At 34.7% G+C, this 15,507-nt stretch overlaps 1 protein-coding gene across 2 annotated transcripts in view; it reads right to left on the bottom strand.

Annotated features, from left to right (window-relative positions):
• LOC140158559 (arrestin domain-containing protein 3-like) overlaps positions 1-15,507 on the bottom strand; it is a 123,839-nt gene that overhangs the window by 14,545 nt on the left and 93,787 nt on the right. For both annotated transcript variants that reach the window (XM_072181694.1, XM_072181693.1), the window contains exons 2-3: positions 3,586-3,720; positions 1,256-1,491 (exon numbers count right to left, since the gene is read on the bottom strand). In XM_072181694.1, coding sequence (XP_072037795.1) covers positions 1,256-1,491; positions 3,586-3,720 — 371 coding nt within the window. The remainder of the gene's footprint in view (positions 1-1,255; positions 1,492-3,585; positions 3,721-15,507) is intronic.

Here is a 15,507-nt window from a genome sequence, read left to right on the forward strand (position 1 = left end):
TTAAAAATATTTGTTTTGAAACCTTCTATGTCAACAAAATGGAATCCTTCAGATTGCTCTACGAACCACTCTTCAATGAAGGCTCACCAGCATTGATCACCAGCATACCTGTAGCTGGCATTGTAACTTTAAGTTGTGTTCTTTCCCTGTTTTCATTTTGTGCAATATATTTTCTGTAAGGTTTTTATTCAATGACGAGGCAAATTTTGATCACTGAAACTGCATTTAATTTGTCCAAATAAAAGTCTGGAAGCAATGAGTATTCAGTTTTGACCAATGAAGGAACACAATCAGCATTGTCACAATCCAAGCAAAACATCTCTTGCACAAGTTGTCTTCACAAATTCTCTTAATGACAATCAAAATGTTGTTGAGTCATGAATATAAAAATGTTTATTTGGCAATTAAATGGCGATAGTACTTTCCTCTGTGTATTATCGTTGACCTGTTGAATATTTAAGTGCTGAGTCCTGGGACTGCCATACGTGATCAGAATATAAAGTTTATTATATGCTGCTATTACTGAGGTTTTATCATGGCAAACAAGTACTATAATGGCGGACATAAGTGTTGGACACTTAAACGTACTAACCATATAGTACGCTAGACCAACACTTGAACAACGTTTAAATTGTATTCCATCATACCTACTAATAGCGAGAGGAGACAGATTGGATGATATCGGATTTGGAAAGCTTCACAAAAAGCTCTAATGTGCTCTTCCAGAAAATAAGTACACACCCCTTATAGAGGAGTAACTGAATAAAAGATATGTCTGGATTTTCAGTTTGCTTTCTGAAAACAAATTCATTTGCCAATGTTAAATATATTGTTAGTAATTAAAAGAGGGTTGGGATAATTTTAAACTAGGAAGAGATCAAACTGACGGGAGACCTTTCTAAGAGAGAGTGATAATTAGTTTTAGTAGTTGAGAGAAACAAGAAAAATGTAAGAGACAATGTGTCTGTTGTTTCTATATGGCTTTTGTGTTGAAATTATATGGTGCATTAAGTATTGAATTCATGAAATGTTGCAATAATGTCAAGAATAAAGGGTTATCAATCTTAATAGGTCGAATCGAAATAAGAATAAAGGAGTTTTCACAGCAAAATAAAAAATCACCTCCAAGGCGACGACACGAGTGAACGGACGTATTTGCATAGATATTCACAATTTAATTACCAAATTTATTACCAATTATTACAAAACAAAAATGTCATATCCTAAAATAGTTGGAAAGGCAATATTTTCATACCATTGGGTTGCTGATTTTATTGAGGTCATACGGTATTCCAGCTACAGTAAAGGCTCTCTTCGTAACATGGTCAAATTTCCACGGTCTGTCTATGACGGCACGCATAAAAAACCTGACGTATCCCAATGTTCCTTCGAATGAACAAGGCATTGGTCTGTTTGGTAACTGGAACTGAAATGGAAATCTGTGGATACCGGCATCAAGTGTGTATTGTAAGTCTTCACTTGCTGTTCTGTCTGTAGTATGCAAGAGAGAGGTAAATGTATCATAAATAGAGGATGGTCAGATCGACAACCCACATCATCAACCAATTTTGCACTATGAAAATAATTAACATGGTTGTTGACATTGACCATATGGAATATTAGGGTTTCAATTTTGATGGCCCCAATGTGTCAAAAGAACACCCATTGACCCATTCTTTATTAACATTTCTGGTTCTCATTTCAAAGGGAATTTACAGCACATTTAGCTCAAGGTCATTCAACCAAAGTGAAAATGACAGGTTATGAAATCTTTAAGTGTTTGACAATATACATTCAGTATTCCGAAATTGTTTTTCATTATTAACTAAATTAGAACATTGAGGACGCTATACTTTTATAGCCTAATTTGCATATTAACAAGAAGCAAATAAAATAAAATCATAAATAAGATGAAAAACACTAAATCATGAAACAAGCACGAAAATAATAACATTAATGTTTTAATCAATTATAACTAGCGCCCTCAATTTCTATAAAATTATTAACAAATATGTGAACAGGTAAAATGATACTGATAACTATTATTATTACCCAAGACTATTAAACGTTGAATATTAAATAGTGTTTTGCTTTTCAAAACAAATGATATTACAACCAAACAGCGGTATATTTTGAGTATGAGAATTTCACTGGGGTTTGATGTTAACTAATTTATTTTCAAAATCGAATTGCCTTTTTGTTCTGGGGGAACAGCACCAGAAACATTAAAAAAAACCAAAGAAAACAATCATCAGATTTATGTTCTTCCTAAAGTATCAAGAATTACCACCATTATTAACATGATCAATGGCAAGCTTATTCATTTTTCAACTTAATATTAGTAAATTAATGGGTTCTTAACTGCTCACATAAAGTCCGCACTTATGTAACCCGTCCTACACTAAAACCTGATCTTGTTAATTTGATTGATAAGGTCGTATGCAGAATCTTGTTGGCTCCGATTTGATACCAAATTTGCTACCAGACACTCTAAATTGACAAAGATTGATACCAGTGTATGAAATTGTGTGCAATCGAAACGGTGCACGTGGTCGAAATTAGCGTGGCAATGTGGTCAAGCATGCTTGCTACCAAACACTCTAAATTTACAGAGATTGATACCAGATATCCCGAAAAACCCGCTAGGTCATATCGATCACATCATGCCCTTGTATTCATCAGTACAGCATTGTAACAATCCATGCGTTTTAAGGTTAGCAACTATTTTAAATTGTTGCGATTTGGTAGTTCACAGCATCTTGCGAATGGAGTGAGCTTTGGCAAAAATTGCATTGATCATTTCCTAGCGAGTGTGTAGGAGAGTTCAAATATCACAGATATAATTTATTAGATCCTGTGGTTCATGAGTTATGTTGTAAAGAGGGCTGAAACAACAACACTTTTGTAAAACGTACATAACTCATTAACAACAATAACTCAAGCAATTTTTTAATGTTTCTGATTTGTAGAATGACCTTTTACAAATTATCAAAGTGTTATTTTTCAATAATTTATTGATTTAGACAATGAAAATCGATTTTTGTGTTAGCTTCGACCAAACAAGTACGCGTCGCCTTATATTAACAACTGAATAACGCGCACTTGGGATGGTCGACAGGGGCCCAAAGTGGGCAACCATGCCACGCTAAGCAATTTCGACCACGTGCACCGTTTTGATTTACAACTTTTGAAAATGCACCTAATTTCATATACTGGTATCAATCTTTGTCAATTTAGAGTGTTTGGTAGCAAATTTGGTATCAAATTGGAGCAAACAATCCTGCACACCACACGACCTTATCAATCAAATTGTCATAACACGATCTGGTTTTGGTGTACGACGGGTTGCATAAGTGCGGACTTTCTTTAAATGTTTTCTACTGATTGTTTTCCAACTGTGGCAGTGAAGAGGGCGTCGTTGAGATGTTAACATATCCTGCTACTAAAAAGCGCAAATGTTGCACTCTTCACTGATCTCTCCAAGGTTACCACATATAAAGAGATATCGGATTTCTTCTTTCAAGAATCAACACGCGGGAACCAGAACTACAGTTACAACGTACCTTGATGGCCACATATACTAACCTTTTCCAAATATTGTAATTATTGTGTCGAAGTATTGTTCACCGGAATGGAAGTATATTGTGACTTTTGATTTTCCCCTTGATTCTATCTCACTCCATCTTACCACAGCTCGACCTTGGAAGTGCATGTAAATACCTATAGATAAAAGAAACAAATAAACAGACATTTATTGTTTACATTCCATCCAATATTCCATATACATTGATAGTCTTCGTTAAACTGAACATCATCTCAAAATAGTTTTTTTTTTCTTAGCGCGTCCAGCTGAAAATAGCAAATTCATTTTTTATTTCTTTTTTTTTTTTTTGCCGTAAAATCATGAAATTTTAAGACATATTTTGAAGAAAATGTACTCGCATTGTTTAGGTAAAAACAAATTCATTGAAACTCATGGGCTTTGAGACATATATACCTTTTTTTTGTCTTTTACACCTCTCCCACTGCAATAAATATGATTTACATTTCCAACTCTTTCTTTGCTTACTATGCTAATGTTACATTATTGTTTTAAAGAAAAAAAGTATTTAAAGCTCCATTGGGCGCCCATTCCTTTTTAAAGGCATTTTTATTTTGTCTAGTCTAAACATCGTACATGTAGCATACGTCATTTATGGAATTTGTGCACACAAATGCACATACCTTGGGAACAGCACATCTGAATCAACTAAACATTTCTGTCACGGTTTGCTTTGGAACACGATTTACATGGAAAAAGTTCGGATCCCTGGTGTAGATAGATGCGCATTTTGATAAAGCACCGTTATCACCACTTAATGGTCTCATCTCTAATGCCACAATTCAGTAAACCCCGTTTACAGTGTAGCTCAAAATTTGACCTCAATTGATTGAGTATGCATTTTTGTTCAAAGGTTATGTTATGAATGTGCAAACATATTGGGTTGAGGAACTGTGTTTTGCCACATAAATCATGTTTCAGTTCCATAGTGCCTGTCACGCGGGAATGAAATAAGGAATGACTTTTTATTAGTTTTTCTTTTGAATGTATATCTACCGTTCCTATCACGTCTCATTGGTAATGACAGTTATAGTAAAGCATGTTGCATATCTGACAGATAAAAATGCTTGAAATGAAAGGCCTGTTGACTCTAATCTTGTCTGCTTGTCCTGAACACCACGAATGACATAATGTTATATCGAGGATCCTGGAGAATGTGACAGATTTAATCATGTTAATAACAATGCCAATATTCTGTTTTCACGATTTAAAACCAGCACTGTATTGGCTCTCTTGTTGTTTTCCTAGGTATTATAAAGTGGATCTTCATCTTATTAATATCAGTAACGAAATATGTCTAAACGAGAGTTGCATCTTACAGAAGATACATTAGGCTACGATATCGCAGCTTGAACAAGAAATCGCCTTTAATAACTCGTTAATTTTATCGAAGTGTACACCAGTCTTTATACAGTAATTTATATACAGCAATTTATATTTATACCAGTATTTATACACAAAATATTTTGTCATTATTTTGATTCAGATTTAGATTTATTTTCGCCACAATTTTTAAACACTACAACAATTAACAATACGATATAATGTATTGATGATGCTACACTAATGTTTCCTGACTCACTCTACTGGCTTCCCACTGAAAAACGTATCATGCTCAAAATCCTCTTACATCTACAAGTTACTGAATGATCTGTCACCAATCTATTTGTCTGATTGTTTGAAGACCTATCCCAACCACAGAGTCCCAAATTGTGGAACAACATCCCTCGAAACATCAGAGTATCCTATACTCTAGATAGATTCAAGAGCAACCCAATGCTGATTGCTGTTGTATTAATACTACACCGGAATTGCATTGTACTGAAAAATACTGCATTCAGGCCTTGCCGTTTGAGGCGAGCGATCGCTTTCGCTCGCCACCGCTCACCCAAACTCAATTTCTAGTGAGCGATTTTCCACTCGCCATAGACACTGAATATCGCTCGCTGACCACCATGATCACCCAATTTTACATCCAAGATTAAGCACTTTCAATGTATATTCATTCCATATATTGTAATAAATTAGCCCTAAAACGAGAGAGGGTATTTAACAGTCCGTAAGTATATTGGTATGAATGATCTTTCAGACCAAGAGATTGATTCGAACACTACATTCTACTACTAGTGACTAGAGAGTGCTTCGACTACTCGCCTAACATCATGCTAACGAGCGATTGACCACTCGCCTTTAAAATCTAGACGGCAATGCCTGGCATTGAGATATCAGAATAAAGTTAAATACATTTTAACTTGGAAATGCGACAAATGACGGTGAGTTGCGGCAAAAAGTAATCGATATATCGGCAACGCACAGCAAAGCATTGCGGCGTAGTATGAACGGACCATTAGGGGAGTGTAGTGCAAATTGCATTTGAAGATCACAGTGTGGAGCTCTTCCTCATTTATTTTTGTTCTCTTTAGTCGGAATCTCATCTAAATACTCTTCACACGACCTGCAACCTTTGTTTAATCAGCCATTTTAAATAATTACTGCGGGGTGTTTTACGATCCCAAATGGTTTACTATACATTATTAATTAACCCAAGTATAAGCATTGATTCCAGGCCAGACACTAGACCTTATTTAATAATCTGTTTATATTTATTTGGCACTTAATTTACATGTTGCCACCAGGGTTACACACGCTCCCTTTTGATTAGGTAAACATTATATTCAGCACTATATTTATTTCATAGTTTTGTATTTTATACTAAAATCTTGCCAAGACTTCCTTCCTAATCATGCTAATAGTTGAGTATGTCTAACGGCCTTTTCTATGTAACATATAACTTGCTAAGAGGATTTACAAGTTGGGGATTCACGTTTTTGTATTTGGCGCTAGAGCTTTCTATTATTTTATATCAGAGCATCATAGACAAACTCTTTGGCATAAATTTAGAGAGTATTACCTTATACCTATTTACATGTATATCTAGCACTAAAGGATCTAGCACCAGGCAACCCAGAATATGTATATTGTATTTTATATGACATCATAATTGTACGCGCGATTTGCTGAAAAGATATCACGTAGTTCATCAGAACTTATAACCTGCATTTTGAATAAATGATCTCATTGTAAATGATAAATATCTGATAAAAATATATGTTTTCGATAGCTGACTACATTTCAGCATTTCCTAATCAATTTCATGCTTTTATAAACATCAATTGTTATTTATTATTGTTTAGCGTTTTCCATTATCCATATTGAAACTAGGCAGATGCAAATCCAGCATGCATTTTCTTTACAATGGAGCACACTATTAAAATACATATAGCTAAAGACCGTATAGTACAGAGCCCGTATCCATTGCATTATAAAGGGTCTATTTATGTGTTTGTACCTGTCTCACTTGTTTCTCTCTTACGAGCGCATGAAGTGAAAATTAAAACGCTGCGTTGACCTATCTCGCAAGAACGATAGATGTCTGTGTGAAATGTATGCTTTGAAGTTTAAAGAACATGGAGGAGGGGGATAAAATTTCCTATCGATTTCGTGTTACGTCCTTATACCGCTAAATGCTATATGTCTAAGAAGAACATAACTCATAATGGATTTTGATCTCCAAAGTTCTTAAAATCGGGTGCTGACAACCCTCGTAGTTCATTGATACTCTAATGCGTAAATATCGGATAATCGCATTTTAATATTCTCCTTTGTAACATATTATCATGGTTTGCATCTAACGCTCAGAATGTCAAATAAAACGAACCAAACATACACACAAATAAACCCTAAGCTGTGAGAATCTCAATTATTGAAATTAAAACCGGAGTAAAGTGTAACTTTGGAAGTCTTTTGAGTCTTTTATTTTTCACTCTACTGTGTGAAGTATTTATTTACAAATAACAGAACTCAACGTGATTGAATTGTAGACAAGCCCGTAGTCCAGCATTACCACTTAACAGCATTGCTAATAGTACAGGCTTTCCATTATATTCATTAACACGCATTCAAAACCATTCGCGTATCTCAAGTAGCTTCCCATATTTTGTATCTGTTTACAACAAGCCAGGAAACTTATTACACGGACATGTGAGTCAATTATAGACTATGGGCTTATGTAAGTTGTAACTCAATTATGTAATTAAAACAATTGGTTAGGTATACTAGTACTAATAAATAATAGTTGTCATATTTCAGTGTAGGTATTTTGTACAACGATAAAAATGGAACAAGTGAACATTTTTTAAACAAAATTGGGTTTTCCACTTTAAGTAAAGAATATTTAAGCAACCCAATTTCGATCACTAAGCCCTAAAATGCAACTGCTTTAAAACTGCTATGCACGTACAAGATAATGGAAGTTGAGCACAGTTTTTGTCTTTTTACTGCAAGTCCTGCGCCCAGAATTGTCATACTATTGGATTTAAGTGATAAAACAATATTGGCAAATCACGTTCCTCGGGTCAAATTATAAGAAGCAATGTTTTTTGAACATGTTAAATATGTTTTCATAATACAAACGTATTACATGATTATGAATGTGTTTCGCATCTTAATGGATGTGGCGACAAAACGTAAAAGTACTCAAGAGTATTCAGAATCAACTTAGTAAAGGAATAGGTAGCCATGTTCGAATATTGTATGTTATAGAGTCAAATTTATAATGGGAAAAACTGGGTGAAATATTATAAATGTAAGTCGTTATTTGAATAATTTGGCTGTAAAGAATACTAAAATGTGTGCAAATATGTCGAATATTGAAACCCTAACATCCAATAAAAAGCATTAAGCTTTTATGTGTGGGGGTGCGTGTACAATATTAACATTAAGCGGCGGAAATGGGGTTGGGGAATGACAGGGGCACATCTCTAAGTTTTTTCACGGGGACATCCTCACTAAAAATGAAACAATGAAGTAGTAATTGCCCTGTTCATCTTCTTTTTAGCCTGAAAGACACTCTGTTTTGGGCCATATATAGGGTATAAATGGCAAAATTCGGGTTTTTTTTGAAAGTTTTATTTTTCCATTAAATTTGAATGCTTCTGTCGCCACTGTTGATTTGTGACCAATAACAAGACAGAATAAACAGAATCTGATTGGACAAACATCAGTCGCTCGTTATTCTGCGAGTGAGTTTAAATTGACGGATAGTTCACCTGTCACTAGGCCTCATGGCACTCACGACGAAACACTCATACACTGCACATAGGTAAGTGATATCACGGAATCCATTCCGTACATCAAAAGGTCAATATAACAATAATTGAAATTAAGATGCATAACAATTGCTAATTGCTAATTAATGAACGGGTGTATAGATTTATACCCATATTTTTGCAATAGCTTCCTTGATGGTTATATTACCAGAAGAATGTCATGGGGAAGATTTTATATCTAATCCCTTTGTCACTGTTTGTAGAAAGTCTAACAGACATTATTTCATTTACTTTAGTATATGTTTCTCAGTAGCCTTCATTCTTAGTATAATATCTTATTGATATTGTCTGGGTAATTCCATGTAGAATACCAATGATATTTCCCTTTATTTTTTCTGCAGCAAATAATTTGAAGCTTTTTGAGTGTGTAGGTTTGTATTATCTTTTATCGATAACACACGTGATATTTTTTAGCTTGTTTTCATTGATTTCAATCATTATATTAATGTACTTCGTAACATGGAAAAACAGTGGCGGGGAGGAGATAAGTTCAAGTGACCGCTTATCAACCAGGCTAATCATGAAGCTTTCGTGGTCCAGTGGTTAATGTCTCGTAAACCTGAGGTCCTGGGTTCGATTCCTAGGCGGGATCACTTTTTCTACTTGTCTCCTTTATTATTTGCGACGGCGAACCTGGTGAAAAATTATGTTTATTTGTACTTCGTAAGTTCATACATATTTACATGAGTTTAAAACGTCAGTTTGTTACTTACAAGTTAGAACGGAACATGAATTTGCATACCAGTTTCATCGAATACGTTCACGTATACCAATCATTCATAACAAAATCATCAATGTCATCGGACAGATGCCTGATGAAGTTGAACAAACAAACATTATATTTCTTTTATGTTGGTGACAACTTCCAAGAGATTATAATCACAACATCCTATCAGTCACGGACTGAACAGCACATGCAAATTTAGACATGGGATTTTATCTGTTTAGAAATAATAATATCCTCCAGTACATGAGTAAAAAGCTCCGTTGACATGTGACATCGTACTCCAGGGCATGAGGACAAAATACATTATTACAAATAACCTTTCACTGGGCACGATCAAAATCAAGTAGAGTCTGGGATACCAAGAGATATTGTTCATCAAATTCACCCTAATTGTATTACACGTGTTCAAACGTGATCTGATCCTGTGCAATCTTGTTGACCGAATAAAATGGAATAGTTGAGTATCGTCACCTGTTATGTGAAATGTATTGTAAATTAACCATTTCTTACGTAGCATATTTGCGAAGTTGGGACTACAGGCAGCAAAGGAATCAAGCTCAGATACCAGTTATTTGCACCCCTGTATATCCTAAACAAAGACAGATATGTCATAATTAGAACCAGCAACCAATATCAGCTTGAAATCGGTAAAGAAAATGTTAATAAAGCTTGAGAACGATGACCTTTCTTCCAATGTTCTTCCAACGCTCCTTCCAGTTGTTTTTAAAGTCACGCGGAAAAGGGAACCCTTTCTTAGGCTTGCAATAATAAACTGATGCAACACGTAAAAGATTTTGTGATTACGTGGTGTTTTTTTTGAAAACAAAAGCTTGATGGACTGGTACGAACTTTATCCACGCATTGAGCATTACTGCAGGATCACTAGATGGAATTATGTTGTTTGTCAAGCGACTTCTGCAAAATAATATTACAAACGTTTGTTATGAGACTGTCATTAACAATAAATGTGAAATTGAATGTTACATTTTTTCTTGTATTCATCCTAACAATTCTAAATATCATGTGATGGCTACATTATTAGCTACATGTTGTCACAAGTTGGGTAAACGTTGTTCTGTTAAGCTAAGAACCAGTGTCGGGGATTGCCTTTTAATATCCATATCTGGCTAAGGAATCGTATATTTTGGCCAAAGAAATAACGACACATCTCTATTATCAATCATGGAACGTTATGAGACTATCATTATGGAAATGTTAAATGTCCCACTTGTTATTTCATTGGTCATGTCACAATATTTACAAAGGAAAGGCCTTGCTTCCCTGGCCCATTCCCGAGTTTAAATGGAGCATATGTTTGCTTGAAATGCCTGCTTCTTACAAATTATTCAACATTGGAATCACTTCAAATGAGCAGAGTTTATTGTTTAATGACCATTTGTAACATTAATCTAAATCAATTAGGCGCATCTTATGTTGCATTTTAATGTATTTGTCATGTCGATAGTCACACAAAACTGCTCAGAGGGTAACAATAATTTTAATACAGATTCTACCAAACCGTCACTTGACGTACAACCCATAAGAATCAACTAAAAAAAGTGTTTGTTTTGTATCAACGCTTTCATGAAAAAAAGTTGAGTCGATCCCTTACATGATCTAGATAAAGTACCATTCCCATTTCCAGTGAAAACAATATACGATGTATTGATGATGCTACACTAATGAAAACAAAAACAATATAATCATGACAATATTATAAACAATTTACAAAAGTAATGAAAATGGTTTTATGGTTTAAAGTGACCTTGGGATTTATTTGCAATGTTTATAATACTAGAGCAAAACAGCAAGGCTATCAGGATGGATAATGATAATGAACAACAATATAAAAATACAATAAGAAAGACAACATTGTTATTTTTTTCATAGAGGTTAACACTTTGACACTCACTAAATCGCTCCTTCTTCCTTGCAGTGTGAAATTTCATTAAGTTGACGACTATATCACTTGTCATTGATTTCTTCTTTGCCCTCTTTTAGTTTTCAGATTGATTTGGTTTTAATTTTAAGCACAACACATGTAGTCGGAATCACATCTAAGTACCCTTCACACTACCTAGAACCTTAAGAATCACTAATCAACCATTTGAAATAATTACTGCAAGGTGTTTTTACGACCCCAAAATCCCAGAGTACTATACATTATAAATAAATCCAAGTATTATAATTGACTGATTCCAGACCTGGCAATAGACCATAATCTATTTGTATTTAGTAATTGACTTGAATTCTGACATTAGGAATATAAACATCCCCATTTATCCCCTTTGAGTAGGTAAAAATAATTATATTCTGCATTATATTTATTTCTTAGTTGTGTATTTTATACAAAATCCTAGCCAAGACTTTCCAAATAGTTGCGCATTCACATTTGAACACAGGTTATTAAAATTTAAAAGCGCTCCTCTTACAATCACATATTTGAACTTTTATTCTTTACATTTTTGCACTTGATGTTACAGCTTTATTTTGTTTTATATCAGAGCATCATAAATAAAATCTTTGGCATACATTTAGAGAATACTAGCTTATACCAATATGTATATAAGGTTTTTATTAGATCCGGTAACAAATGACGTTAGGTCATCTGCGATATATACCACCTGGCCATCCAGAATAGATTTTATATTTGATTTAACTTCATTATTGTTGCCGAAATTTGCTCAAAAGTGATCATCTGATCATCGAAATATATTATCTCCATATTATATTGAAAGATTGATTAACGAGTTATAAACTATAATGCATTTGAGTTGACTATATTAATTTCACGATAAGATTATGAAGGCACGAAATTTTCCTCTACATCACATTAAATACATTTATGCATGTGAGTTATGTATCTCTATCATGTCTATGATATATAGCACAATAACTCTTTTATAAGTGCCAAAATCTGCAAGATAATCAGGATGGACGGAATTCGAAATCGACAGGAAACGGAAATTCATTGCTTATTTCAGAAAGAAAGTTCACGTGTTCTTTAAATATTAAACATACATTTCACAGTGAAATGTTCCTTCTTGTGAGCCCCTCTGGTCTCAGTAAGGTCAACGCTAGCGTTTTAATTTTCACTTTATGAGCTTGTAAGAGAGAAATAAGCGAGGCAGGGACAATCATATAAATAGACCTTTTATAATGTATTGGATACGGACTCGACACTATAGGATCTTTAGCTATGTGTTGTGTAACAGTGTGCTCCACTGTCGACGAAATGATGGATCAGCCAAAGATATGTTCAGTTTTAGAAACATAATCTATAATGGAAACGCTAAACACTTATTGGACCCCGTTTATACAGAGAGAAGTCGACTTCAATTGCTACACTTAATTCAGACTACGACCAAGGATTAGCAAGATACAAGATACAAGATAATTTGTTTTCTATAATTCAAAAGAAATCGCACAAGTATAAATTTTAAAAACAGGAAAAACCAAACCTGAAGGCGAGTTCAAAACACGACGACTCTGTTTACACATAAATACATTCGAGGCTCTGTGTAAACGGACGTGTAGATTTCTTAATCTAAAAACAATATATTCATTATGTTCGCTTTAACGTATTCACTCTAAAATCTAGCTCAAAGTTTATCAAATCTGGTCCTTCGTAGCTCAACGATACATAAACGTGCATTCTATTATTTACAATAAATTAGGGCGTTTGACAATTTTGTAACGCTAAACCTTTATAGTCTACACTATTTTGTGAAGAAAAGGGATCTCAGCACGCAAATAAGACGTCACATTTCTTTTTGTTTACGTTAAGGGGTAAAATTAAGTTAATTAGTTTCCAGAGCATTGAAAGCTCCCCGCGTGCTAATTCACAACATACTGGGTTGTTGTTAACATGACACTCGCAGGTCCCTTGATAATTGTCTGGCATTGGGTCACTCATACACAATGATAGCTCACAGATAATCAATATTTTGTTGTTTATCCAACTTAATTGTCAACATAAGCATGTATTCAGTGTTTAAAGGGTGAATGTCCTCTTCGGAGAACCCAATGTAATAATGTCAACAGTATTATATGTACTATAAGTGCATATAAAATGCAGACTGGTGCTTTGTTAAAGTGTGCCAATTATTTTTAAATTACTTTCTTCGTAGTGCTATGTGCACAGCATTGTACATGCATTGTAATGTTATAACTTAGACTTTCCTACGTTCAAGGTGACCTTTTTAAGGGGCCTGAGGACAGAATAACCCAGAAGAATAGTCAGTATTCCGTGTTTATTCCTGTGATAATAGCTATATTGGATGAGTGTGAGTCTCGTATCTTATCTGTTTGTGATAACAAGAGATATTGTTCATCAAATTCGCCATAATTGTATTACACGTGTTCAAACGTGATCTGATCCTGTGCAATCTTGTTGACCGAATAAAATGGAATAGTTGAGTATCGTCACCTATTCTGTGAAATGTATTGTAAATTAACCATTTCTCACGTAGCATAGTTGATACTATTTACATGACGAGTCAAGTCCTGATAGATTCGGATATAATATACACATAAATAATATAATGTAAAAATATATTTACGTCATTTACAAAGAGCGATTCTCAAATCAGAGAATTGACCGCAGGTCAAGGCGGCCACACGAGTATCCGGACGAACTTTGGGCATGCATGACATTACTAATTATGTCACACGATGTAACATATTCTAGTCAAGTTAATCAAGACAGTTCAAATGGCTAGGTTTGGATCGTAAAGTCTGATGCAGATGACCCAACATGTCTGTCGTGTTGTCTATTCACAGAGTTCAATATCCCATTTTTATCACCCTGCGGTGTAGTTTAGAACACATGATTGAATTTAACAGTATAAGGAATTACAGGAAAATGCTTGAAATGGAAAAACAACATTCATGATTACGCTATAATACAGGATATAATATAGGACATGATTTCTTTGTAAAAGTGTTGAAGGGTAGGGGCGCCACCATAGGGGGAAGCTGGGGGAGGTGGCGGCTGCCCCTATCATTTGAAGAAGAAGGAAAAGAAAAGAATAAAAAGAAACAGACGAAGGAAGAAGAAGAAGGAAGTCAGATTGTGTGACATAACTTCAGTGATAGTAAATAGGCCGTACCATTCCGTATTCTTAAAACATTGTTGCATTAAAAGGCTTCATTATGGCTTTCATCATGCTATTATCTCCCTTCAAACACCCGTCCGTATAGCCCGGCTAAAATTCGTGAGTAGGCCTTTATAAGTTACAGATCCACTTTAAAAAAAAGAGTGTAAAGTTTTTGCGAACCATTGTGGCTGTCATGAGGATTTTATCCCCCTCAGACACCCCTTCCGTCACACCACTAAAAATCGCGGGTACTATCGGAAATGCGTTGTAAACAATGGTAGGAAAATAACCAGGTAGGAAAATAAAAGTTGCACCTACTGGCTCTATTGAAGTTTTCATTTTCAAAATGTGTCCAACCTATGAGGGGCACATCTACGCTCAGACCCCCCCCTACGTCGCTGACGAAACGAATGATAACTTTTCATACAATTACATTAACATCCCCCACTAACAAAATACCCTGGTGCCGCCCCTGTTTAAGGGTAATTCCGCTCTTTAAATTTTCAATCAGTAGTCAGACACTGGTGTCATATGATGCGTGCGTTATCCGGACAGGCGTTATCTCATCTTGACTAGGTGCAGAAGATTCAGTTGTCATGCACTCTATTCTCTATTTACATTTTACAGTCATGGGTATTTTGTTACTTTCAATAGTTATTGACCTATTAACCATTGAATTCGCCAAGTCGTCACACTACTCGATCCAGTACATCTAGAATTTGGATTACCAATAATCTAAGGTCAACGGAGTTTAATGACTGTTGACCTAGTTTCTCCGTAACTAAACATGAACTACAATGTATACTTTTTTTTTTAAATCCTTGTTATAAGATAAAAGAAAATTTGAGCCCATTTTGAAAGAAATCAGAGCAGTTTACTATGTTGGCCTCTTTGTTCATGATCGTATATTAC

The sequence above is a fragment of the Amphiura filiformis genome, chromosome 8, assembly GCF_039555335.1.
Source record: "Amphiura filiformis chromosome 8, Afil_fr2py, whole genome shotgun sequence".
In the NCBI taxonomy this organism is placed as follows: domain Eukaryota; kingdom Metazoa; phylum Echinodermata; class Ophiuroidea; order Amphilepidida; family Amphiuridae; genus Amphiura; species Amphiura filiformis.